Raw genomic sequence first — 27,924 nt, 5'->3', positions numbered from 1 at the left:
CCAGTAATAATGCAGCACACAACTCCAAGCGTGGAATTGAGACTGATTTGAGTGGCGCCACTCTAGACTTGGCACACAATAATATAGATCGATGTTCGCATTTATTTGTTGTTCTTAAATAGAGACAAGCTCCATAGGCTTTTTCACTCGCATCCGAGAATCCATGAAGCTGTAACTCTTCATGTTTGCCACTTCTGACTGCTCTTGATATGGACCAATCATTCAATTGATGCAACTGATCTCGAATACTCAACCAAGAATTTGCAACCTCCTCTGGAACCACATCATCCCAGCCCAAGCTTGATTTCCACAATTCCTGTAGCTGTAGTTTTGCACGGATTACCACTGGAGCAATCAATCCTAACGGATCATAAAGTTGAGCAACTTGCGAAAGAATTGTCCTTTTGCAAATTTCCTTATCATCTTGTTTTAATCGTACTTCATATATGAGAGTGTCATTCTTCACATCCCAGCATACTCCTAATGCCTTCAAAGTTTGTCCTTCTTTCTCGAAATTTAAGAGCAATTTGTCTCGACTATCTGGTAGCTTCTGAGTCAACCTTGATTCATTTGACGTCCATTTGCATAAGTTTAATCCTGCCTTGCTGGTTAGAGTAATGAGATCATTCGTCAATTGCTCAGCATCCTCCAATGTATCCTCTCCTGTAAAAACATCATCCACGTAAAAATCATTGCATAATACTTGCGCCGCTCTTGGAAATTGATGACCTTCATCTTCTGCCAACTGTTTTAAACAGCGTGTAGCCAAAAATGGCGCTGCAGCTGTTCCATAGGTGAGTGTGTTCAACTGGTAAATTGTTAAAGGATCATGTGGATTAAACCGCCAAAGGATTCGCTGATATTTCCTATCGCTTGGATGGACCAAAAATTGGCGATACATTTTTTCAATGTCAGCCCCTATTGCGATTGGATGTCGTCGAAACCTCAGGATCAAATTGAAGATGCCATCTTGGATCACCGGACCTGCTCTCATAGTATCGTTCAAGGACACTCTTGTATTGGAATTGGCTGACGCATCGAAGACAACTCTCAACTTCGTTGTGAGACTCTCTTCTCGAATGACCGCCTGATGAGGAATGTGATAACCATCTTCTACGTTGCTTGATATTGGTTCCATGTGATTGAGATCCAAATATGTTTTCATAAACTGATGATATTGTTTTTTAATTTCCGGATTTCTTTCCAGCCTTCGTTCTAAAGAAAAGAATTTTCTTGAAGCTGCACTAAATGATGAACCCAACTCCTCGAGTCTATTCGTAAATGGATATTTAACCATATACCGTCTTTCATTATCTCGTTGAGTATGAGCCTTGAAATGTTCTTCACATATTTCTTCCTCAGCTGATTTGTGAATTTTGTTGACCACTTCCTCCAGCATCCAAAATCTCTCCACCTGTTCATTCAGCGTATCACGAACTATGTTGCACCGTATTTTAGATTGTCCTGCTACTCCAACCTTTCCGGAGACAATCCATCCTAATTTAGTGTTCTGTAAATAAACTCGTGGTAGTGATAATGAAACTCGATCTTGCTCCAATAATTCATAAAATAATTCCCCTCCAATAAGAGCATCTATCTTTGCGGGGATATTAAATTGGGGATCAGACAAAAATAAATGTTGAGGAATTTTTAGGAGATTTTTATTTATTGGAAAACCTGGAAGGTCACCTGTGATTTGAGGAAGAACCATGAAAGTGAGCTTACCTGAGAAACTAGAACTTTGCGATTTAAAGTTTATTTCAACCCATCCTCTACTTTTAACAGACTGATTATTTATTCCTTCAATTGACGATTCAAATTTTCTTTTCTTTAATTTTAAACGATTTACAAATTCTTCGGTAATTAAATTTGGTTGCGAGCCGCTATCCAATAATATTCGACATGAGTGAGAATTTCCTGCAATATCCAAAAGATCCATTTTGGCTGTAGAAAGCAAAACACGAGACGCATCAGAAACATGCATACTTTTTACATTGTTAACATTTTCAGTTTCATTTTGTTTTTTATTTGAATTATTACTAAAATTTTCTATATGCAATAAAGTGTGATGACGTTTTCCACAAATTGTACAACTGCCCGATCTGCAATCTTTTATCAAATGATTTTTTCGTAAACAATTATAACAAAGACCACGTTTTTTAACTATTTCGCTTTTTTCATCCGATGTTAATTTTGAAAACTTATCACACATTTGAATGTAATGATTCTCATTGCAAACCGGGCAAGAAGTACCACTTGAATTATTTACAAATGACCTCGTTGTTACTTTCTTATTATTAGCATGAGCTTGACTTTTTTCATTTGGTTTAAAATTTGTATTTTTATTTTGGCTATTGTTATCTTTACTAATAGTTTCCAATACTTCGCATCGTATCTTTAAAAATTTCGAAAATTGATCAAAAGTAGGCACGTCACTTCCCGCCACCGATTTTTCCCACTCTTTTCTTGTCTCTTTATCTAGTTTTCCCGCAATTAAACAAACTAAAGGTACATCCCACTGATCTGTGGGTTGTTTCAAAACATTTAACGCTCTTACGTGTCTAAGTGAAGAATCTAACAAATTTCGCAAACTTGATGACGAATCTTTATTTTCATTTGGCAAATCAAATAAAGATTGCATGTGATTCTGCACGATAATTCTTTCATTATTATACCGATCATTCAAAAGGTCCCACGCGACTGAATAATTATTGTCCGATGTTGACAAACTGTCAATAATCTTCGCGGCATTTTCTTTCACATAAGAGCGCAAATATCGTAACTTTTGTATATTTGGAATAGCTGGGTTATCATGAATTATTGCAGTAAATGCATCTCTAAATCCCAACCATTCGTCATATACCCCTGTGAAATTCGGTAGATCTAACTTCGGCAGCGGAAAATGAGTGCTACCCCCACTTGAATTACTATTTCTTGAAGATGTTATTTCGCGTATCAAGGCAAGCTCCTGCTCACGTTGCGATGACACATCGGCTTCGAGTTGCGCGATACGCTCCCGAATTTGAGCTTCATGGTCTGCCGGGTTCGTTCCCCCCACCGCATTACAAACTGAACGATCCTTTATCCACCTTTGTGCCATTGCAAAATGCCGATAATGAATATTTTCAAATTCTGTTCTTTCCGCTTCACGATTTACATTTGGTGATATTCTATCTAATCGATTTTGAGTTTTTTCATATTCAATAAAATTTTCGTTCAATTTTTCTAGCCGTAATATAGCCTCGTCTACTTCGTATGATTCAAAAGTTTCCTTTAAAATAAGCTTGTCTAAATAAGTTTTAAATTTTGTTAGACGCGTCTTACAATTCGTTCGAGTTTGCCTAAGATCTTCAAGTTCGGCTTGTAATGCCATCGTATCTAATTAATAATTAATTATATACAAGTCAATCAAAATACAAATCAAATACAAAAGAAATTTATAAAATACAGTCTGTTTATTAATTAGTAACTTACTATTGTTATTTTTTCACCTTGAAGCTCTTAACAAGTTACCTCGCTGTTTCTCGATGCTTGAAATCTTCGATATCGATGTCTACGTTATAATTTTCTTACTATTCAAATTCGTTGTCCACACAGCAGCCTCTGATTCAATTATCTTCTCCAAATGATAATTTTTTATTTAGATGATATTGTCTACGTTGTGGCCTTTTAGTAATTGAGTCGTGCTCTCTATATCTTCTAATGTCATTGATGTTCTGTTGAATTTATTTTCTCACACTTATCACTGTTCTTGTGGAGAAAATCCAGTTTCTATACACCAATTTCACTAGTTCTTTGTTTTATCTTTTCACACACCTTTTGGCACTGTTTTTTTTGCAGAAAAGATCCGGCTCGAAGGACCATGAACGCGAACGAGCCTATTTAAATTTTTTTTTTTTTTTTTTTTTTTTTTTCTTTTCTCGTTCGGAATATTAAATTAGGTTAATAAATTATATAAGCACATAAATAAATTACAATAAAGTTTATTTGTCACTCCACATAATTTTATGAACAAATTAAACTTTCTTGGACAAAATTGTTCTTTTACACAGGACAGTCAATTACAACAAATATATTTTTACTTTGGTGGTTCGAGCACGACTGCCCTTCCCATTTATTTTGTCAATCCTTATTTCATTCCCCACTCTAGTTTCTAATCAAACGAAATAAGTCGTCTCTAATTTCATTCATTTCATTCAAATAACAACTATTCTATCTTCGGTTCTTGTAATGTTTATCATAATCATCAATTTCCATTCCTCTGAATTTAAATACACTTTTCCTATTTCTTCTTTATATATATTGCCTTTTAATTCCGTTATATTATAATCAGTTTCTGCTACAACCAGCCCGAGGCTCATTATCAAAATCTTCATCAAGATCGCCATTATTGTCGTCATCCAAATCGTCTTCTTCACTATCTAAAACAAAATATTTCTTAATATCTTCCCTATGAACCTTTCGATTATTTTCTATTGTATATGTATTTCCAATTTTATGTAAAACTATAAATGGTCCTAACCACAAAGAGTCTCCCTTTTTTCTCATATGATTTCTTATCAATATTTGCTCCCCAACTGAAATTGTCTTTTTATCAGTCATTATTTGTTTTCTTTGAGATTCGTTGATTTTTCTTCTTGCAACATGTAATTTGTTTTCGTGTTCTAATTGTTTTAATTCGTTTTTCTTTACGAGATTTGTTATTTTGTTTAATGTTTCAAATGCTTCTCTTGCTTTTCTGCCATTTTGTAGTTCAAATGGAGAAAATCCTGTAATCCTATTTATTGTCATATTGTATGTTAACATTGCTTTAGGTAACTCTTTATCCCATTCATCTTTTTGCGCATAAATACTTAAATATTCATTAATCTTCTTGTGTGATCTTTCATTCTTTCCATTACTTTGTGGGTGATAAACTGAAGTCTTTACATTTTTTATTTTTAATTCGGTCATTAGATCTGAAAATTCGTTATTAATAAATTCTTTCCCATTGTCTGTTAGTATTTCTAAAGGTTTACCGTTCGTTTTTAAATATCCTTTCCACATAGCATCTATGACTAAAGTTGCTGATTTGTCCTTCAATGATTCTAAATGCACATATCTAGTTAAAAAATCTTGAATCACCAAAATATATTTATTTCCGCTGGTAGTTTCATTTAATGGTCCCACTATATCTATTGATATTTTATCATTTGGTCCTTCTGGTATGTCTGATTCTTCATAATATTCTTGTTTTCTTTCATTTTGTTTAAATCGTTGACATAAATCACATGTTTTGATGAAGTCTTCAACATCTTTTGTAATGTTGGGCCAGTTTGTCATATTTCTTATCTTTTGTACTGTAATATCTTTAGAATAGTGTCCTCCTAATATTCCTTCATGTGCTTCGGCTATAATTTTTCTTCTATTCGTTTCAATGTGTTTCTTTATTAAATATATTTCCTTGTCACCTCCTTTCCATATTTTAAAAAGAATCCTCGATATTTTCCTTTCATCTATATCCTCGTAAATAATTCTTGATCTTTCTTCTTCAGTTTCTTTTTCTAAAAATTCTGATAATTGATCATCTGTCACCTGAGGACTAATTTTTATTTTGTCATTTTCTTCTGTTTCCTCGTTAGTGATCCAAATTTCTTTTATCCTTGTCGGTCCAAATTCTCGTTTTATAATTAACTGTCCTGTTTGTTCTATTTTGTTTCTTTTTAATCGTATTTTATTCGCGTCATCATTATCTATTTGAGGTATATCTCTGATCCATTGTACTTCTGTTTCCTCGTTAAAATCTCTTACTACTTTGTATATAGCTCTTTCTTTAGGTATTGTTTTTCTTCCATAAACTAATATTTTCCAAATATAATTTGTGTCTCTTATAGGTTTAAGTATATCTCTTAAGTTACTTATCGGTTCCAAAAGAGAATAATTTGCATACCCTTGCCTTTTTTCTTTAGTACCTGTAATCAATTTTATAGTTTTTATTACCTTGAATTCGTCTTTAATTATTGATTGATCACTTTCTTCTGTCTGTGAATCTATTTCCATATTTTCGTATTTATTTTCGTCATCAATGATTGAGTTGTCGTCTTCTGTTTGCGTATCTACTTCCATGTTCTCATTTTCCTCGTTTACACCTGTAGTACGCGCGTTCTGCTGTTGTAACGTATCATATGTACCGTCTGTTGTCATCTGAACCCTTGGAATGCGCGATAAGGCGTCAGCGTTTGTGTTGGCAATTCCTTTTTTGTAAATAATTTCATAATCGTATTCTTCTAATTTTAGTCTCCATCTCATTAATCTGCTTGTCGGATCTTTTACATTAAATAACCAAACTAAGGGTTTGTGATCTGTTACAATTTTAAATCTTCGTCCAAAAAGATGGTGTCTAAAATGTTTAACTGCCCATACTATTGCTAATAATTCTTTTTCAGTAGTCGTGTAATTTATTTCTGCCTTATTTAAAGTTCTTGAAGCAAATGCTATTGGTTTATCTTCTCCGATGTGTCCTTGTGATAAAATTGCTCCTAATCCTTCATTTGATGCATCAGTTGTTAGAACAAAAACTTGATTCCAATTTGGAAATTGTAGTATCGGTGCTGTTATTAATTTATCTCTTAATTCGGAAAACGCGTTTTCTTCTTTCTGTGTCCACTCAAATGTAGTTTCCTTTCGTAGTAATTTAGTTAGTGGATTTGCTATTTTAGAGAAGTTTTTTATGAACATCCTGTAATAACCAATAAGTCCTAAGAATTGCTTAATCTGTTTTTGAGTTTTTGGTCTTGGATAATTTTTTACTTTGTCAATTCTATCTGGGTTTGGCTTTATACCTTCTTTTGTAATAACATGCCCTAAATATTCCAGTTCTGGACGCAGATATTCGCATTTATCTGGCTGTAATTTGAGTCCAACTTGTCGTAGTCTTATAAATGAATTCTTCAAATTTTTATTATGTTCTTCCAACGTTCTTCCGTAAACAATAATATCGTCAATATATGCAAAACATCCATTACCTATTAGTCCTTTTAATCCATTATTTATCATTCTTTGAAATGTTGGAGGGGCATTTTTTAAACCAAAAGGCATTCTATTATATTCATAATGACCTTCGTTTGTGCTAAAAGCTGTTTTTTCTTTGTCCTTGGGATTCATTCCTATTTGATGAAATCCGGAAGCAAGATCAAAACAAGAAAAGAATTTAGAATTTCCTAACTGCTGAATTATCTCATCAATACACGGTAAAGGATATTTGTCTAAAATGGTTTTTTCATTTAGTTTTCGATAATCTATAACAATTCGCCATTTTAATTTGCCTGAAGCGTCTTTCCTTTTTGGGACTATCCATAACGGTGAATTGAAAGGAGACATACTTTCTCGAAGTATATTTTTCTTTAACATTTCTTTAATTTGTTGGTAAACTTCTTCTTGTAACATAGGTGGATATTTATATTGTTTTGTATTTACAGGTTGATCGTCTGTTGTTCTAATTGTATGCTCAGTTAATTTAGTTAAAGGTAAAGGATCGTTTCCTAATGGGAAAATGTCGTGAAATTCTGTTATGATTTTTAGTAAGTCTTCTTTTCCTTCTTTGATATGGTCTAGTCGTGTTTTAGATAATAATTCTTTAATTCTTTCATTATTGCTGAATTGGTACATTTTTTCGTCAGTCAGTTTTTTTATAGAATCTATCCATAAGTCTTCATAAGCATCATACATACTTTCAATTTTTGCTGTATTAGGTGGTAAAATTGGATTTCCTTGATAATCATATTTTGTGACTGCTGAATATCCTCCTTCAAAGTTAATAAAACAGATTTTATCTTTCTTATCTGCACTAGGTTGTGGATGAAGTATTTTAGGTCCTAAGTTTAAAATACCTTTTTCTAAGTCAATTTTAAAATTTTGATCGTAAAGTAAATTCATTCCAATTAAACCATTTTCTCTAAATGCATTTTCATCTTTTGTAACTTGAAAAACTGATTCTTTACCATAAAGTTTTAAACAAATAGAATATTCAAATTTTACGGGATTGTTTCCTATTGTTAAAACATTATGAGGTGCGTATTTTTTAAAGTTTTTTCCTTCTAACATACTGTTTTTTATGATTGATATATTCGATCCTGTATCAACTACAAATTTTCCCGATTTTAATTTATCAAATTTTAAAGCCACAATAGGTGTGTCGTGTCTTCTTCGTTCTCTCGGGATCGGTGGAAGGTTGTGCTTAGCGGGTTCTCCGATAAAGAAAATTCTTCGCTTAGCTGCACTCGGTCTGGTGGTTTGCTGTTGATCGATCGTAACTGAAAATTTTGAGTTTTCTCTTGACGTGGTGGTAAACCTCTCAATTTTCCTCTACAGACATCTTCTGTATGTCCTACATTTTTGCAATGGTTGCATTTTTCTATATTTGTCTGTTTACTAAATCTTGGTTTTGGAACTGGGTTCTCATTTCTTGGGTTTCTTGTAAAATTTTCTATTCTTCTTTTATCTTTTATATTCACGTTAATTTCTGAGGCAATATTAAAACATTCATTCAGAGTTTTCGGTTTCTGAGGACGGATTCTAATTTCAAATTCTTCACGTATATTTCTTAAGAATGTGCTGACGCTTGCACTTGTTTCTATTTCCTGTCTTACGAAAGTTTCTTCAGGTGTTATATTCATACTATCTATAGACTGCCTGATTTTATCCTGACACTGCATAAATCTTGAGGTGAATGACTCTAAACCTTCATTTTTGCCCATTATACATGAATCGCGAGCCCTTTGAAGTGATTCTAAACTATCCTTTTCTCCAAATAAAATTCGTAATCTTTCAAAAAAATCAGCAAATGTTTTAACTGCATCGGCTCTAATTGTGTTTGCCGCTTTTCCTACTAATTTTTGTGCAATTATTGCATGAAGTAATGTTAGTCTTTCATTTCTTTTTGTTTTCTTTTTGGACAATCTTATTAAATGAATGAAGTTTTCTAAACCGATCCCGTTAAATTCTGGTATTAATTTTATACTTTTTCCAAAATCATATTCTGTAACTTCTTCTAATTCTTCATGATCGCTGTTTAATTCATTCTCATTTAAGGGTAAACCTAACTCTCTTCTAACTGGTTGTTCCATAGCTAACAATCTTGTTTCAAATCTTTCCAATTTTGCAAGAATTGTTTGAAAAAGGTCATTTGAACTTGTTGATGTTTCTGGCATGATTTTTAGAATATTGTCTAATTTAAGTCTGTCAGTCAGTGATATTGAAGGGGATGAACTGTCTGTGTCTATAGTTTCGTTTTCCCTACTTTCTCTAAATGAATTTAAATCCAGTTTGATTTAATAAATTTCCTATATCGTTTCGTACAATTTTATTTTATAACCGTTCGCGTTTTCTAATTTAAAATTTCATTTCTTGCAATCCTGCTACAAGGAGTACACAAGAATATGAAATTTGTTTTTTTTTTATTTATTGACGATGGAAATACTGATAAAATCACGGAGTATACCAACGCTTTAAAACAAACTTAGCCACACCCTATGAAGGTCGCCGTTCAACGTACGTAAAGTGGACTTATACTCTTGTTCTAAAGATTCGTAGTTTTGTTTTATATACCTTACTTCAATGTTGCTTTTGAATGTTGGTCTGGATCGTAGTACTGGAAAATCTCGAATTCTGTTTCGTATACTTGGATAACTCTCTGGATACCTCTCTGTAGACCTGGATATCTGTATCGCTGCTTGGCTAACACTCTGGATAACACTTCGTAGATATGGATATCTCTCTGGATACGTCTTTGTAGATCTGGATAACTCTCTGGATATCTCTTTTGTTGATTCTCTCGTTCACTTTGAATTAATACTTTGTTTATCTGGAACTAGTTCTTGGTTCTGGATATTTAAAACTTGGATGAACTTCCAAATAATTTTAAATATTTCACCGCTGCCACTAATTATGTTGTCGCCGTAAGAAACAACTAATAATATTATTTTTGTGAGTTGGTTACTCAACTGAGAACAAACTCTACTTTATTTATTTAACAAGCAAAGTACAAAAACTTGGAGATAATCAATCCTTCCAAAGCTTCACTGAGTCTTTTTGGAAGACAATTTACTAACCGTGCTATCACTTTGAGTAGCGACTAATTAATCTGACCACACCTGCTTATGCATTAGTTTTAAAGAACTGTGCAATAGTCCCCACTCTTTACAATGCACACTCATACTTCATACTGTCGACAATTTTATAAATATTATTAATATTTTAATTTATTTATTATTTTATTATTATTATTATTATAAAAATATGAATTTGAATTACAATCACGTTTGTTTAGTAATTTTGAAAGTTGAAAATTCTGAAAACCGAGTTTTATGCCGACAGATTCTGCTTAGAGATGTGTAAAAATCGACTCAAAGAAAATTTCAATTCGAATTGAATTTTTCTTCTAATTGAATTCTCTTTCTAATGATTCGAGTTGTATTCAATTCGAATTGAACAAAAAACACAAACCCCAGAGATGTGCAAAACGGATTCAGAGAGATGTTCGATTCGAAACTTTTTGAGTTGACTAATTTAGTTTGAACAAGAATAGAAAGCTAATCGAGTCGATTAGTTTTGAACAATGTTTTAAAACTTAATTACAACACAGAAAAAATCTATTCTCATTTTAGTTGCAAGTCAAAATGAGCCAATGCTAAACGACATAGACAGTGGAGCCACCAAGCTGGCTCATTTTTGGTGCACTTCAAAATAAGTAGCGTACGCTACTCATTTTGAAACCAGGTTTTTTCTGTGAAGATAAAGTTTGTAAAATTTTTATAAATTCGAGACTTGACAATGTTTTTAACTTAAAATTTGTTTTAATTAGTAAACTCAAAAATTTTTGAAGAATTTTTATCTTCAACAAGTTTTTTTAAAAGTATTAGTTTTCCAATTTTTCACAATTTTATCTAAATAAATTTGAATGAAAATCTATATTAGTCACCATTTAGATTATTGTCACTAAAGAATTAAAGTTTACCTAATATCTAATAATCATAGATAATGACAAAAATCTACATTTAAATGTATTTCTAATTTAAAATATTTTTTATTTATAGGATCGTTGGTTAAATTGCAAAACAGATACCATAGCGACAACGAACGTTTAAACAATGGATTGAAATCCGGAATTCAGTGTCCTCAGATTTTGAATAATTCTACAAGAGCAATCATAAGAAGAAAATGGGGGCATTAGTTGCAGAAAATCTGACTAAAACAGAATTTCTGAAAAACGCTGCCAGCATTTGCGCTATAAGAAAAATTGAATCTTTTGGTGGTGCAATTAGAATATCGTTGAGGAAACGCCGATCGTCTCACTCTAATTGAAGGTTTCGATGGAGAAGTCGTAGAGGGTAAGTTAAAAAAATTCTAAATTAGTTTGTTCATTATTTTTCAATCAAAATTGTTGAGTACGATTTTTATAAAAATCTAATAATTTACAGAAATTAATAAATTTTGAAATTTTTACCATACATTTTTTGTCATTTTATAACATTTTATATTTATGATTTTTTAATTTGAATTGCTTGATTGCTTTTATGTTCTTGAAAAACTTGAAATTACCATGGACTTTAAAGAAAACCTTTCAATTATTATAATTTTCTAAAAAGATTAGTTCAATAAAAATTGTCTATATTCAAAACAAATTTTACTTAATAATAAAAATTTTAAGAAATAATAAATATAATAAATAAAAATTTTGTTCAATAATTTGTATTTTATGTTTGGTGTATTTTGTCAAGTTATACATTCTTTTCATTAAAACTATATAATTCCTTCAAAAATTTCAAAAAAGAGTTATGGGAATTATAAGTAAAATTAATTTTTATAGTCTTATCAATTTAAAACAAGTTGTAAATTCAGATCTTCATTACATGAACATTTTGCTTCCTCTTTACGATCAGCAAAAAAATTTGTTTCCTCGTAGAGAAAGCATCAACATTGAAATAAACACACATAAATAATATAATATCTAATATAAACATTTGAGTTACATTTAAAGAAATAATGAAAGTTAAAAAATATAAAATTCACATTTTAGCTGAAATTTCCAGAAATTAATAAAAAATCTATATTAATAAAATCAGACTTTTGTCTGTACATTGCTCCAAATTAATTTTTTCTTGCATAGTTTATCATTTTAAGTAGTAAAGATAACAAATATGTTATAAATAAAAATTCTGTCTGTCTATCTGTCTGTCTGTTTGTCGTCAATATTTTGTACCGGCACAACTTTAAAACGGCTCAACCGATTGAGGTGAAACTTGGCAGTGCATTCAGTCTAACGTAACTTAAAATCTTTTATTTTTTGTCAGATTCACAGAAAATTGAAAGGTATTAAAATAAGCTGCAACGCTTCTTATTTTAATCCATTTTTACTTATTTTAATACCAAAATGGATTAAAATAAGAAACATTTGATTAAAATAAGAAGTGTTGCAGCTTATTTTAATACCTTTTAGTTTTCTGTGTTGATTTGAAACTATTTGTACCTAATTTTTTCACATAAATGCAATCAATTTTTTTATTAAATTAAGTAAATAGTCTGAATTTAAAAGTCTAAATCAAATTTTTGAATTTCCAATTTTTTTAATAACATTGTAATATAAGAATTCGTTATGTTCAACTTTTTATAAGTAAAACAATAATGTTTTTAGTCTGTTGGGTATTAAACGCAATCTTAGCTGCACACCAATGAAAAATATTAATTTAAACAAAAATATGACACTTTCAAAAAATTTAAAATATTTAACATTTTTTATTTTTCGATAATTCTTTACTAAACGTTCTTTATTTAAAATTTTGTGACCAATTAAGTATGCTTTTTACAAGAAATTTTAAGAATTTTAATTTAAGAATTTTATCAGAATTTTAAAATTAATAATTGAAATTAACAATTATTATATTTAAATTATTATTATTATTATTGAATATTATTATTATTATTATTATAGATACAAATTATTTTTAAATATAATAAAACTAAATAAACTAAATAAACTTAAATATAATATAATAAATATAATAAAATTAAATTATTTTCATTTTATTTAAAAGAAATTTTTCTATTAAAAATTTATTCTTCAAATAATTTTTAAAGTTTTTTAAAATTTTAATTTAAATTGTATTGATTAAAATAATTTTTATTTTCAATACTATAAAATTAAATACAATTTTAAATTATTTTAATTTTATTAAAAGCAGTGAAAAAATTAAATTGAATTGAATAAATAATAATTAAAAATTTATAAAAAGATATTTTAATACAGGAGAACACGCATAGTTGGATGTAATTATAAATTTCAAAATTTATTAAATCTAAATATTATAACCGTCGAAGACGGGTGCGACAGCTAGTAATATATAATTAATTTAATTAAACATTCATTTTTTTAGCTGTGTTAAAGAAGAATTTTGAAAATTAGAAAATTATTCAATATCAATCAAAGATTGATATTTTCTAAAACTCTAAAAGACCTAGGTACCTTAACACACGTTGCCCTTCGGACAAATTATATTGTAATAGGTAGTGGATCCCTTCCTTACCTCACTATTATTCAGTGAGTTGGTTGAGATCCCATATTAATCAGAACAATTGGTTAGGAATATTTGAAATAAAAGATCAAACAAATATTTAATTAATTGTATATAAATATATATTGTGTAACAACTCAAATAATACAATACTACAGTATTCTGTATTCTAATACAATTTACGTGTGAATGAATGTACGTGTAATAATGTTGTGTGTGTGTTATGTTAAGAGTATCTGAACTCTTACGTATATTTACCTCTGGAATTTCCTCAGATTGATATCCTTCAAAATAATCAACGTATCTCAATTTAAGTATTTAATTAACTCTTCAATTTGTTTTAGTTATATTATATTCTCTTTTTTCAAACAATTATTAAAACAATCTCAAAACTCAGTATATGCTATAGACTTTATTTTCTCATTTACTATTTAATTTTCACTCTCAATTTCAAAACTAAGTGATTCTCAAAAACTCATTCGTGTATCTTTTAAATCAAATTCAAAATTAAATTCTCTTTTTCAAAACCACAATTATTCAATATCTCTTTAAAATACTCTTTAAAATAAATAAATCTTTATCTCTTTAAAATACTCAAAACTCTAATACTCTTTAAATAATCTCACTTCAAAAATCACAACTCGAATTAAAACTCAGTAATAAACTCAAAACAGAAACAACCTCGAACCAAAGGTTTGTTTCTAAAAGTCTCTCAACTCAGAGACTCAAACTCCAACTCAAAACTCTCAAAAAAACTCCGAGCTCCACACTGAGCTCACTCTCAATCTCCTCAACTCACAACTCCTGACCCAAGACTAAACAACCCTGGTCTAAGGGGTTGTTTCACATCTCTAAGAGATTCTAAAGGCATTTCTTATAATGTTTATAAAGTGTTATTTGTTTGTGTTGCATAATGTGTCCTCTTTTTCAAGTATTGTATTAATGATTAATTAATAATGTTAATAATTTATTAATAAGAAGTTACGAAATTCATACGTAACAAATACCCCCCTTCTAAGCGCTGTCGTCCCTTGACAGTCTATTATAATAGTTGTTTCGAAAAAAGTTATATAAATTCCTCTTGATTACATTGTTTTTGTGGTTTTGGTCTTGTGTTGTTTTTTGGATGTTGCTGGTGTTGTATGTTTCTTTTTTTGGTATTATGTTTTCCAATCTTAGTTTTTCTGTAAATAAATTGGTTAAGATTTGGAATTCTCTATTAATTACTGTTCTCAAATTAGAACCGTAGTAAAAGTAGAGAGTTCCAAGATTTTGAAAAAAGCAAAATAATATATGAAAAAAATTAAGTGTGTAAAAAAATAATAAGAAAATGTTTAATTTCTTTTCATGTGTATATATATGAGACAAATTTGATTATTAAGAATAATATGTAATTAAAAAATTTAATTTATTAACTGAAATGTTTTTTTAAAATTTTTTTTAGACGTCTCAATATTTAAAAAGGAAAAAGAATATTGGGAGAAAAAAATACAATAAAAATTTATTTTTATGTGAAATACCAGAAAAAAAAATATTTATAAATGTGGTATTTCATACCGCCCTTTTTATGGGCTGTCGTCCCTTGACAGTCTATATAATACAAAATTAAGATTGGGAATTCCGTTTGTATAAAAGCTTTATTTATAAGATGTATTTTTTTATCTTGTTAGTGACCCAATAGATTATATATGTATTGCATGCCTTTTTTTATATGTATCATATTTAGAATATGATTAAGGTATTAGAATTGTTTCGGTTAATGAACTTTACCGTCTTTTTTTTATTTGTTATTTAAAATAATTTTTTTACTAATATGATCCCACAAAATGTCATTATTATTATTTTATAATTCTATATATTATAATGTATCGTGATTTATTACTTCATTTATTTTCTTATAATCTACATTTCTCCAATTATAAATTAAATAATTTGTATCTTAGTATACATGTTTACCCTACTTGTTAATAAATTGCTGCATTATTTATTTTACATATTTAATAATGATTATTATGGTTACTATATTAAATATGAGTTTTTAAATCCTAATTGTTATGAAGCAACTTTTACAAAGCAGAATTAAACCAAAATTTATTATATTTTGTTTTTGTTAGTCTTCGTATGTATTATATCATTTTTCTTTTAGTATAAATGTAACAATAATATTGTTCAAAAAAAATATTATTTTTTTTGAAATTATTAAAAATAGCGTTTCTTATATTCTCATTTTTAGGGTTTCGTGGCCCATGGCCGAAAGCCTTATAGTTTCACTTTGGCGTCCGTCTGTCCGTAGTATATTTTGGGGCACCACAGCTCCCAAAATCAAATTTTAGGGCACAGATCCCAAATTAAAATTTTGGGGCACCACAGATCCCAAATTAAAATTTTGGGGCCCCACAGATCCCAAATTAAACTTTTGGGGCACCACAGATCCCAAATTCAAATTTTGGGGCCCCACAGATCCCAAATTAAACTTTTGGGGCACCACAGATCCCAAATTCGAATTTTGGGCAAACATAGCTTCCAAATTCGAATTTTGGGGCACCACAGATCCCAAATCTCCATTTACTGAATGGACATTTTCCCGAATGGACATTACATGTCCCATTAGTTAACATGCCCCTATAATTGACATGTCCCAGTAGTTGACATGTCTCAGTAATTGACATGTCCCAATAGTTGACATGTCCCAATAGTTGACATGTCCATATAGTTGACATGTCCCTATAGTTGACAGGTCCCAGTAGTTGACATTAAAATTTAAAGCGCCACGAAACCCTAGATGTAGGCGCAATTGCGCCTAGTTCTTTTCCTATTTTTTTTCTTTCAATTTTAATCTAAACCACCATCAAAAGTTATATTTTTTAATTGTTGAATTACATATTTTTAGCATTAGTTCCCATTGAATAAAAAAATTTTAAAGCATATTTTATTTTAATCAATTTCTACAGTATATGATTATTTGTGTTAAAGACGGATGTTAATTAACAAAAGAAAAACAAAATAGATAACTTGACGAGAAATAATAAATATTTTAGAAAAATACTAATTTTTATTACTTAACAATTCCGCTTATTTGGAAAGCGTAAATGCTCTTCGCTAAATAATTTTAGAATAAGGTAGTGGACTACCTCTCAGTAAATTATCAATTCAATAAACCCGGATAGACGGTATTTCAGAGAAAATGTTAAAAGAAATATGAGACAAAGTAATTCAATGTGAAAATAAATAAATAGAGTCAAATTAAATTAACACTCAATTTATTACAAATTATTCTCAAAGTATTTGTTTTATACATGCAAAGAAAGGTTTATTACAAAATTCAATAATTAAGCTACTTGACTTACGTCAAGTCTCACAAATATCAACAAGATAGATTCGAAACACAAGAAACTGTTTTATTAAACACAATTATTTAAAGAGACTCACCAGAATTATAATCGTTACAGAAAAGTATCGTATTACTCGTTGTTTGTCACTTGATATTTAGGTATGCGGAAGTCTTCTCTTCTTTATTTAGTTATAATGAATTTCTCAATTTATTTTTATATATTTTCAAGACACTTGTATTTATTATTATTTAACACAGATCAACCCTTACTTGGGGATTAATTAATAACTTCAACCACTTTTTGTGGGACTTCAATAATATAATCATCCGCCTTTTGCGGGAATCAACACAACATCCGCCTTTGCGGGAAATGATACTGAACACTTGAACGAATACTGATCATTCGATGATTACTGGCCGAAAGACCGACTATTTAAACTCTCTTAAACAATGAGTTTGGTGACAATGATCACTCCCGATTCATGTAGAAGGAGAGTTGATTTTGCAACTGACTTCTCCTTATTTTCATGCAATTTCAACAACGTTGCATTTTTAACTGGGGCAGTGATACATTCAATCACCTACTCTACTTATAATTTTCATTAATATTACTTAATCTTCCAAAGGGATTAAGTAACTGTCATATATTGAAGACCCACATTTAAATGATACAATAAGAATTTAGATCATGTTATTATTTTGTAACTTATTTCAATTTAACAATTCATTATAAATAAAGTACATGAAAAGACCTTCGAAATAATAATTAAAAATATTCACAATGAGAATAATAATGTGTGTTGTGTTTTATAATATAATAATTTGAAAGATAATTATGAATAAATAATGATTAAAAAAAATTATAAAGTGACGGAAATTCCGTCCCTAACAAATACCCCCCTTCCTTCTGGCTGACGTCCCTTGGCAGCCTGTGCAGGTGTGATGTCATCGAATATAATTTTTTTTACAAAATTCCTTTCATAGATATACATTTTAAAATGTTTACAATTTATCCTTGATCATGAAAGTGGTGTAGTTTGTTTAGTAGCTGAAATAAATGTTAGAACGAAAACTGATTTTTCCTTTTTTTTTATATATATATATATATTTTTTTTTAAATAGTAAATAGTCGTTTCCTCTTTTTTTTGTTTTAGGAAGATTTTTATGAAAAGGATAAATTAGTTTTCATATGTAAGAGAAAAAAAAAATGTTGTAATTTTTTTTTTGATAAAAAAAAATGAGACCAAATTTGAATACAAGGATATATAATAAAATAATAAGAAATAAATGGAGATCTGGAACACTTTGCTTACGTAGCAATTGTAAAGAATACAAATAAAATAATAAAGAAAGAAAAATGTGTTATATATGTATCTCCTTATATATCCAATTTTATTAATGTGCATATAATAAAAAAATGTTTACAAAAAAAATGGTTACATTTTCACGATTTATAGATTACAATTATTGACCAACTTAAAGTGGCATTAATTTTTATATATTTAACTTTTAATACACAGTCTATGAATATATTTAATATAAAATAATAATAAAAAAATATGTTGGAGACTAAATATTAAAAAAAAAATATTCTCCAACCCCTGACCCTTCTTTTTCTTGCTGTCGTCCCCTGACAGCTTTTTAAATCGACAACAAAAATTCTTTGTTAATTATTTTTAAATTTTAGTTTGAAACAAATTTAATTTTTCCAAGTTTGAATTTTTTAGAATTGTTTAAAGATAATTGAACTTAAATTTTAAAAAAATCTTTATATCTTGGGGAGTTAGATAAATAAATTTTTTAATACATGTAAATTTTAAAGTTTGAATGCATGCAGAATATACCACTTAAAAAATTGATTTCAATTTTTGAAAATGACATGAAAATAAATAAATCAATTTTTTTTGACAATTAAAACCCAAATAACAAAAATTACCCTAATTAAAAGCATGATTGTCGCATAAATACATTTTTTGAAAGTATAAATGATCTTTGTGAGAAGCATATAGTTTCTGTTGCTGATCACAAAAAAAAAAAATTATTTCAATTTTACGTAATTTCCCTTTTTTTATAATTTAAAATTATTTCCAATATGTATAGTTACCTATATTTATAATTTCAATTAGTGTACATAAACCAAGCTAGTTATTTTTACTCATATATTTTGTTAATTCTAAATATTCAGTTTAAATAGTTAGAGTTAGAACAATATGATGTTTTAATTTAATTCATAAATTATACCCATTTTTTTTTATGATAAAAAAAAATCTAAAATTAAAATTCTTACTTGTTATGTGATTTAATGATTTGTAACCCAATTGGTTACATCTATATCTTAATTATTCCCAGTTTCCTATTAGTGTTTTTGTATTTTTGTAAATCTTATGTTTATAAAATTTAATCCCTGTAATATATCATATTATGTATATATGACGTTTATACCATATTAAATAATAATTACTCCCATTATTTTAAAATATATATATACATGTTACATTTTCTCCCATATTTTCTGTTTTATTTTTTTTGTTTGTACTTTAGTACCTGACTTGGATATATTTAATCCTTTATGCACAGATTTTAACTAGTCACTTTTGTTTATTCCTGTTCGCAGTTGATCTTCTATTAATTTTATTTATTCTTTACTGTCTTCTACCCCATAGTATCTGACTAAATAAAATTTTCATCCATCTAGAGTTATTTTTTGTTTTATCAATGTCTTTTATTTTTTTCTTTGCATTTTCCTTTGTTTTCTTCTCGTTTATTTTCAATTTTTTTCCTGTTTCTTCTTCTGTTTGTTCATTATTTGAAAACAATTGATTGTCCTTAGACTCTTTTTGTTTCACCTCTTCTTCTTCATATTTAAGAACTGGATAATTCTGAAGGTATGAGTCTTCTTCATTGACCAACCGATTGCGATTATTTTGAATAGACTCTTTATTTTTATCGATTAATATAGATTCTTTTTGTTTGGCTTCTTTTTCTTCTTTTGACATGTTCATAGTATGTATTTGTAACGTTTCTGTTTTTAGTTTACTATGCATCAGTCGATTTATTATAGTAATAGTTACCTTTCGAGATTTCCTTATTTCTTCTAACCTCTTTTCTACCTTAGTCCTCAATTCTGGTGAAATAGGTTTGGTTTCCTCTGTTGTTTCCTTTGGTTTCACGATGACTTTAGGTTTGATTCTCAGTTCACTATTTATAGGAGGTAGTTTTTCTCTCACTACTTGCTTTCCTGAGCACCTTTCAATTCTTCTGTATTCAGGGTCCATAAAAGCATCAGGTACTACTGATTTCAATTGTAATTTTTGTTTCTTGTAGAGGAACCAGCTATTTGATTTTTCTTTGAATAAAAATGGTCTTCCTAAAAGTCCTTCTGCTGAAATAGGAAATGTGGAATCTACTATGTGGAAGAGAGATTTGATTCCAAGAATTTCTAATTCAACTGTCCCTATTGTATATAAATCCTTGCAACAAACTCCTTTAATACACGTTACATCTTTTGTATTTGCTGGCGCATCAGTTCGCAATACTGTAGCTTTTATAATATTTATTTTAGCCTCATTATCTTCAAAAAATAGAGTTTTATCACCTACAAGATAATTTACTTCCAACTCTACCGTGGGTTGCCCTCTTCCAATTTTATTAAGTTCAACAATGGTATTACATGCTGGAAAATGACTTCTATTGTCATCTACATTTCTAGATTCAGAAGATGGTTTATTATCCACCATTGATATGTTATTTGAATATTCTTGATTATCATAATTTTCTTTATTTTCCCATCTAATAAAATCTGCATTATGTGCTTCATATGATTTCTGTAAAGTATCGTGGTTAACTACCCTTCGTTGATCAAATTCGAAATTCCTAGCATTAGGCTTAATGTAATTAGTATGTGTTTCCTGATCTATGCATGGGATAGGTTGTACTGGCTTAGACGCCGTCAGTAAAAAGTTGTAAAAGACATTTAAATAAGGTCTTCCTATTATACCATCTGTTTTTACTTCAAGATTAGGTTTTACTACATGAAAAGTATATTGTTTATCAAATATTGTAATTTCTACTGTGCCTAGTGTGTAAAATCTAGTTTTTGACACTCCTGTCATGTACGATGCTTCAGAGGTTCTAACTGGCGCATCAGGGCTTAACGCGTCAGATTTTATAATGTTAATATCCGCCCCTGCATCTACAAGAAAACTTGCTTTTCCTCCTACTAAATAATTCCCAGGTAATTTTACTGCAGGTGATTCCGTGACTGTTTCACGTATTTTCAAGGTGATGGGGTTTCCTGAAACCACACCGTAGTTGGACGCATTTGATTGTCCGAGCCCATCGTCGCGTCTTCTCGACGAGCAAGTTCCCAGTTTAAAGGACTGTTACTATTATTTCTTTCTACCGATGCTGTTCTACTATTAGAGTAATTATTTCTTTCTTTATTTGCATAATCTGTGGGGTATCTGTTTTCCCAATTTTCTCTGGGCCCGTTTGTATTATAGCAATTTTCTTGTATGTATCTACTTGGACTTTGATATCTATTTTCCCAGTTGTTTCTATCCGCGTTAGGGTTGTAAAGTCTAGGGTCGTTATAGTCGTTGCTACGCCCTGTATTATCATCCTGAGTTTTCCCATAATTATTTTCACCATAATTTATATTATAATTTCTCTCCTCTCTTTGTTCGTACCTTGGTTGATAATTTTCCGAATCCTGATATCGTCCCCTACTAGACCGATTTCCGGTATTATATCTATTTTTATCTCTTCTTTCATCGTAATTCCTGTAACCCTTAAAATCATTTTGTTCTTCCCATCGAGTTTTCATGACTCTTTGACTATTATCGTTATAATTGGTAATATATGACGAATAACCCCCTGTAATCGGTTGCATTTTTCTTTCTTGCGCCGCTTTTGCGTATTTGTATGCTTCCTCTAAATTTCTAGGCGCACGTGCATCTACTGCGTTCGCAATTTCATCTGGCAACGCTCTAACAAACGTTTTTAATGCTGTATGTTTCACAACATTGGTTGTTACTGCCTCTGTGTTAGCATCGAATGTAGCGCGTAGGGCTGAACTTGCCCCGCTAAGTAATCTCAATAATCTATCATAAAGGTCAGGTAAATTTTCATTCCTGTACATTTTTAAATTCATAATTTCTGCATAATACACTTCAAACGCTTGTCCTGGTGCAAATCTTTCTTTTAAAAGCTCTATTATATCGGTCAATCTAGCAAATTGCTTGTTGTCTGTACAGTCTCTCGCTGGACCTGTTAATTTTCCTAAAACCGAAGTAATTAACGTTCCTTCATATTCGGGGGGAAATTTCGAAGCAGCTACCACTACATCTTGAATAAAATCCTTGACCGACATGTTCTTTCCATCATAAACCTTTATTTCCATTAGGGCATTTTGTATTGTTAAGCTATCAGCAATAGAGCGAGCCGCCGCGATACCTGCATTTTCTTCATCATTTGCGACAAATGGTCGCTGCAGAGGTAAAATTGATTGGAAACCTAAATCTGTCCTGTCCCTATATAATTCAGCTACATTTGTTGCATTGAAATTTTCGCGTCTGTTTTCCGCGAAAGGATTGTCAATATGTCCTTGATTTTCATTACCGGATTGACGCCGTTCACCGTTTCCTTCCCGATCCGTCATGATTATCTCTCAAAAAAAAAAATCTCAACATAAAAAAAAATCAATTCTTTTTATTGATTATATCTGGCAAAAATCACAGATATTTATTTTAAAACTTTTAAAATTTGTTTAATTTCATAACACTCGTGAAATAAAATAATCGTAAATTCCCAATTTATTATTTCGAAATAAATGTCTTTTAAATACTCATATAACTCTGTAATAAGACCCGGTTTCTTATTGCATATTTTCTCTACTCTTCTATCGCAAAGAAATCTCACTCAAACGATTAAAAAAAAAAACTTTGTTTAAATTATTAGATTCTTTTTATTTAAATCAATTGTAAAATAAAAAGAAAAAAAATATTCTCGATAATTTTTTTTTTAAATTCTTTTATTAACACATTATGTTTTTATTTTATTTATCTTATTAATTTAATTTCTTTCAACTGTATACTTTGTCAACTCAGCACTCTTACTGTGACTTGGTGCTCGCAATGTTTTGAAATACGATTAACGCACTAATCCCGTAACCTATCTATAGCAAGGTCGTTTATTTCTTTTAATTAATCAAACTTTTAATTACCTGTCATGCTCAAATTTTGCAATGATTGTGCTAGTGAGCTGTAATTGTTTTCTGAACGCGTATCTTTAACTTTTTCTTTTCCGACGAATAATTGTCTTTTTACCGCATCAAATCTTTCTGGACTAATATTTCTTCTAGCTAAAATGTGTGCACGAAGTTTACGTTGTCTTTCTAATTTATTTTCTTCGCATTTAGAAGAATTATACATTTGAAATTTTATATTCAAACAATAAAATCTAACTCCTGTTTTGTAAACTTTTCGTGATTTTAAGCCTCTCACTTGCCCAAGTGGCTACACACTTCCGGCAAGGTTAAGTCGAGGAATTTTTACCGAATTTTTAGAGAAACCAGAGCTTGCCGAATGCAAGGGTAGTTACTGTGTCTCAGTTCGACGTTAGCGAACCAAAATAAAAATAACAAAAAAATTCTACTCGCGCACTTGACAAAAACCCAAACAAAAAATTTTGTCTGAAAAATAATACATTAAAACATGGAAACAATAAACAAATATTTCAACATCAATTCAATTTCATCATTTTTTTATCTCAATTTACTTCAAATAATTACTGTGTATTTGTGAGTGTTTTAATTCATGTGTGTTTTCAGACAGAAAATTTATTTTTCACTCTTTACTAAAGTCTCAACTTTTTCTTTTTTTTAAAACATTTTTTCAAAAATATGAGCGATAAATCCCACCGCTGCCACCATTTTGTTAAAGACGGATGTTAATTAACAAAAGAAAAACAAAATAGATAACTTGACGAGAAATAATAAATATTTTAGAAAAATACTAATTTTTATTACTTAACAATTCCGCTTATTTGGAAAGCGTAAATGCTCTTCGCTAAATAATTTTAGAATAAGGTAGTGGACTACCTCTCAGTAAATTATCAATTCAATAAACCCGGATAGACGGTATTTCAGAGAAAATGTTAAAAGAAATATGAGACAAAGTAATTCAATGTGAAAATAAATAAATAGAGTCAAATTAAATTAACACTCAATTTATTACAAATTATTCTCAAAGTATTTGTTTTATACATGCAAAGAAAGGTTTATTACAAAATTCAATAATTAAGCTACTTGACTTACGTCAAGTCTCACAAATATCAACAAGATAGATTCGAAACACAAGAAACTGTTTTATTAAACACAATTATTTAAAGAGACTCACCAGAATTATAATCGTTACAGAAAAGTATCGTATTACTCGTTGTTTGTCACTTGATATTTAGGTATGCGGAAGTCTTCTCTTCTTTATTTAGTTATAATGAATTTCTCAATTTATTTTTATATATTTTCAAGACACTTGTATTTATTATTATTTAACACAGATCAACCCTTACTTGGGGATTAATTAATAACTTCAACCACTTTTTGTGGGACTTCAATAATATAATCATCCGCCTTTTGCGGGAATCAACACAACATCCGCCTTTGCGGGAAATGATACTGAACACTTGAACGAATACTGATCATTCGATGATTACTGGCCGAAAGACCGACTATTTAAACTCTCTTAAACAATGAGTTTGGTGACAATGATCACTCCCGATTCATGTAGAAGGAGAGTTGATTTTGCAACTGACTTCTCCTTATTTTCATGCAATTTCAACAACGTTGCATTTTTAACTGGGGCAGTGATACATTCAATCACCTACTCTACTTATAATTTTCATTAATATTACTTAATCTTCCAAAGGGATTAAGTAACTGTCATATATTGAAGACCCACATTTAAATGATACAATAAGAATTTAGATCATGTTATTATTTTGTAACTTATTTCAATTTAACAATTCATTATAAATAAAGTACATGAAAAGACCTTCGAAATAATAATTAAAAATATTCACAATGAGAATAATAATGTGTGTTGTGTTTTATAATATAATAATTTGAAAGATAATTATGAATAAATAATGATTAAAAAAAAATTATAAAGTGACGGAAATTCCGTCCCTAACAATTTGATTCAATTTTTCTATTTTGTTTCCTATTTTTTTAACCTTAGTTTTCTTAACCCTATTTTTAAAAAAAAATTCTATAATTCCATTTGTCACTAGTCCCTTTTTTTTAAAATATTATCTTATACCCATTTAGTAATCATTTAAAACCTTTTCTAATTTACCTAATAGACAGATAGTCTTAAATATCTAATATATTGTATTTTGTTATTCGTTTCTTTATTGGTATAATAGTTATATCTTATTATCGACCTGTATATAAGTTATTTTATTTATCTGTTATTAATATTTCTAGCACTGACGCTAATTTTTTTATAGTTTTTACTTCTTTATTTCTTACTTTACCATTGTAATCAGGTTTTTGTAAAAATTAATTCTACGACTTATCCCTTTATTATATTGCTTATTTTTTCAGAATTAATATTAATACGTATTTCGCGTTTGTGGCGTTATTTTGCTATTTTAGCAACCAGTTTATTAATTTGTTACTTGCAAACTTAGAATTTGCATAAACCCTAATTCTACTATATAGCGATGGCTTTGAACATTGCTTCAATTTTTGCACTATTATTAGTTTATTTATTCTGTGCCTTTTCCATGATATTGAAGTAACTATAATTTAATGCTAGTTCGAGCATGCCCTTTTAAAAATTTTTACGATTGCCATCGGTGTAGATGTATATTAATCTTTCTTTATTTATTAAAAAAAATTTATCATCGTTTTGTCAAGAATGCGATCTTTTGACTTGATCTTTGCTTTTGCGGAACCTTTTTCTTGCTGTATTACTTAAATTCAAGTTGTTTTTTCCATTTATTTTCGTAACTTTATAAGGGCTTCGGCGGTATGGTGAAAATTTCTTTGTTCTATTCGCTTCAATCTTGTAAATATTTTCAAAAACATTTTCTTTCTTAGTATTGAGTTCTTCCCTGATGTCGCTTATTTGGTCAGAAAATAATTTTATTCTTCTTTTGTTTTCCTGGTTTGTCTGTCCTATTGTACGTGGTTTTAATCGTATAGCAATTGGTCACTTTTCCTCATCTACTTCTGTCAGTTTTATTTTAATTTTCCATGAACGTTTCCTTTTTCTCTCTTGTCTTTTGTGTTTTATTCCTTTGTTTATTATTTTTGTCAACACAACATGTTTTTTTACAAATTTCTATATCTGGTCCCGGTTTATTTTCTTTTTCAATAAAAAAGGAAATATTATTATTTTCCATTATTTCCCTTCCCATAAGTAGATTTTTGGTTCTATCTTTTGAAAATATTCCTTCTTCTTTATCAATTCTCTCTTCTTCTGGTATAAAGGAGCAGGCTTGTATCATGTTATTCATATCTTGTGGCTCTTTGATTATTTCACCCATTGATTTTGGTTCTGATTTATCGTCCCAACATTTGTGTTTTTTAAATTCTTCTGCATCTAATTCTTCTGTTGTCTCAATATTTTTCATATTTTTGATTTCTCCAAACATGTGGTCGTCTCCAAAATAAGAATGTTCCTCTAGCATTAACGCGTCCTTTTTTCCTATAGATTCTAACTCTCTTGTCAGCATTTCTTGTTGAAAATCCCTTTCTGGTAATATATTTTTTTTTATCTTACTTTCTGATAATTTACTTTTATTTGTAAGAGTTCATTCTTCGACTATTTTATTTTCTACATCCGTACTTTTTATTGTCGTAGTAACACATACTATTGTTTCTTTTTCTTTAATGTCATCTTCAGCTTTTCTTCTAATCGGTACTCTTTCTTCATTAGAATGTCCAACGCTTCCTAATTCGTGCTGTTTTTCGATTAAAGGGTGAATCAAGCTAGAATTCTTTCCTTTCATTACAAATTTTTCTTCTGCAGATGCTTCTTTATCTATTAAAGATATTGGATCAATAGGTTTGTATGATGATATTATAATGTTAAAAAAAACATCTATACGTTCTTTTTCATCCCTCAAATATGGTTTTCCTATTACCCCGTCACCATCTATCGGAAAATTTTCTTCTACTACATGAAAGACGTGTTTATTACCTAATAACTCTATTTCTATAGTTCCTAAAGTATATATCCAGTCTGAGGTTACTCCAGTTATATATGATTTTTCATTTTTGTTTACTGGGGCACAGCCTTTTAGTGCTGAACCTTTAATGACATTTATATCTACTCCTGTATCTATGAAAAATTTTGCTGTTTTATTAAATAAATAGTCCCCTTGCAGCTCGGCTACAGGTGATTCCTTCGGTATTTTAGTCATTGTATAAAGACTTGTTTGCTGACGAACTTGTGTCCAGTTTAAACTCTTTCTTTCTTTCTTTTTTGCTATGGATTGGGACCTATTCTGTGTAAATTTGTAGTCATCATGGTCGTATAAATTCTTATAGTATTGTTCTGTCCGATTACTTCCTCTCTTGTTATCACGATTATAATTTCCTTCATATTCGTTTCCAAACCCTAAATCTGTACGATGACTGTATATCTCTCCTAGAGTCATAGTGTTTAAATTTTTTGTCCTGTTATTACCCCCATTTCCAGAGGGTGCTCTATGCTGAGGTGTGTCCGACATTTTTTTTAACTCAAATTGTTATTCACATTGATAAAATATTCTTACTAAATAGTAAAAAAAATCATTTAAAAACGAGGGTATGCATTAGGCGACTTTTTAAATGTTATATGATACCAGTCTTATAACTCAATTTATTTTCTACACCTATTATTTCATATTCAATGTTACAACCATTTAGTAGAATTTAATCGAAACAAATTATTTTAAAAAAATCCGAAAAAAAATTCGTAAATAATTGTGACCTTTAATTTTCATTAGGAATATATTTCATTCATAAACTCTTTTGTTATGATTATATTAAAATTC

At 29.5% G+C, this 27,924-nt stretch overlaps 2 protein-coding genes across 2 annotated transcripts; both read right to left on the bottom strand.

Moving 5' to 3' along the window:
* Positions 1-4,329: 4,329 nt before the first annotated feature.
* On the bottom strand, positions 4,330-8,082 carry LOC127287910 (uncharacterized). Its single transcript, XM_051315061.1, has one exon. The coding sequence runs from the start codon at positions 8,080-8,082 to the stop codon at positions 4,330-4,332; it is 3,753 nt and encodes a 1,250-aa protein (XP_051171018.1).
* A 13,072-nt stretch (positions 8,083-21,154) lies between these two features.
* LOC127287909 (GATA zinc finger domain-containing protein 4-like) lies at positions 21,155-22,537 on the bottom strand. Its single transcript, XM_051315060.1, has one exon. The coding sequence runs from the start codon at positions 22,535-22,537 to the stop codon at positions 21,155-21,157; it is 1,383 nt and encodes a 460-aa protein (XP_051171017.1).
* Between the last annotated feature and the right edge of the window lie 5,387 nt (positions 22,538-27,924).

This window comes from Leptopilina boulardi, unplaced genomic scaffold (genome assembly GCF_019393585.1).
Source record: "Leptopilina boulardi isolate dan_hultmark-lab unplaced genomic scaffold, ZJU_Lbou_2.1 LbouV2_377, whole genome shotgun sequence".
In the NCBI taxonomy this organism is placed as follows: domain Eukaryota; kingdom Metazoa; phylum Arthropoda; class Insecta; order Hymenoptera; family Figitidae; genus Leptopilina; species Leptopilina boulardi.
The sequence above is the reverse complement of the archived record's forward strand: the minus strand, read 5'-3'. Positions and strand labels throughout refer to the sequence as shown.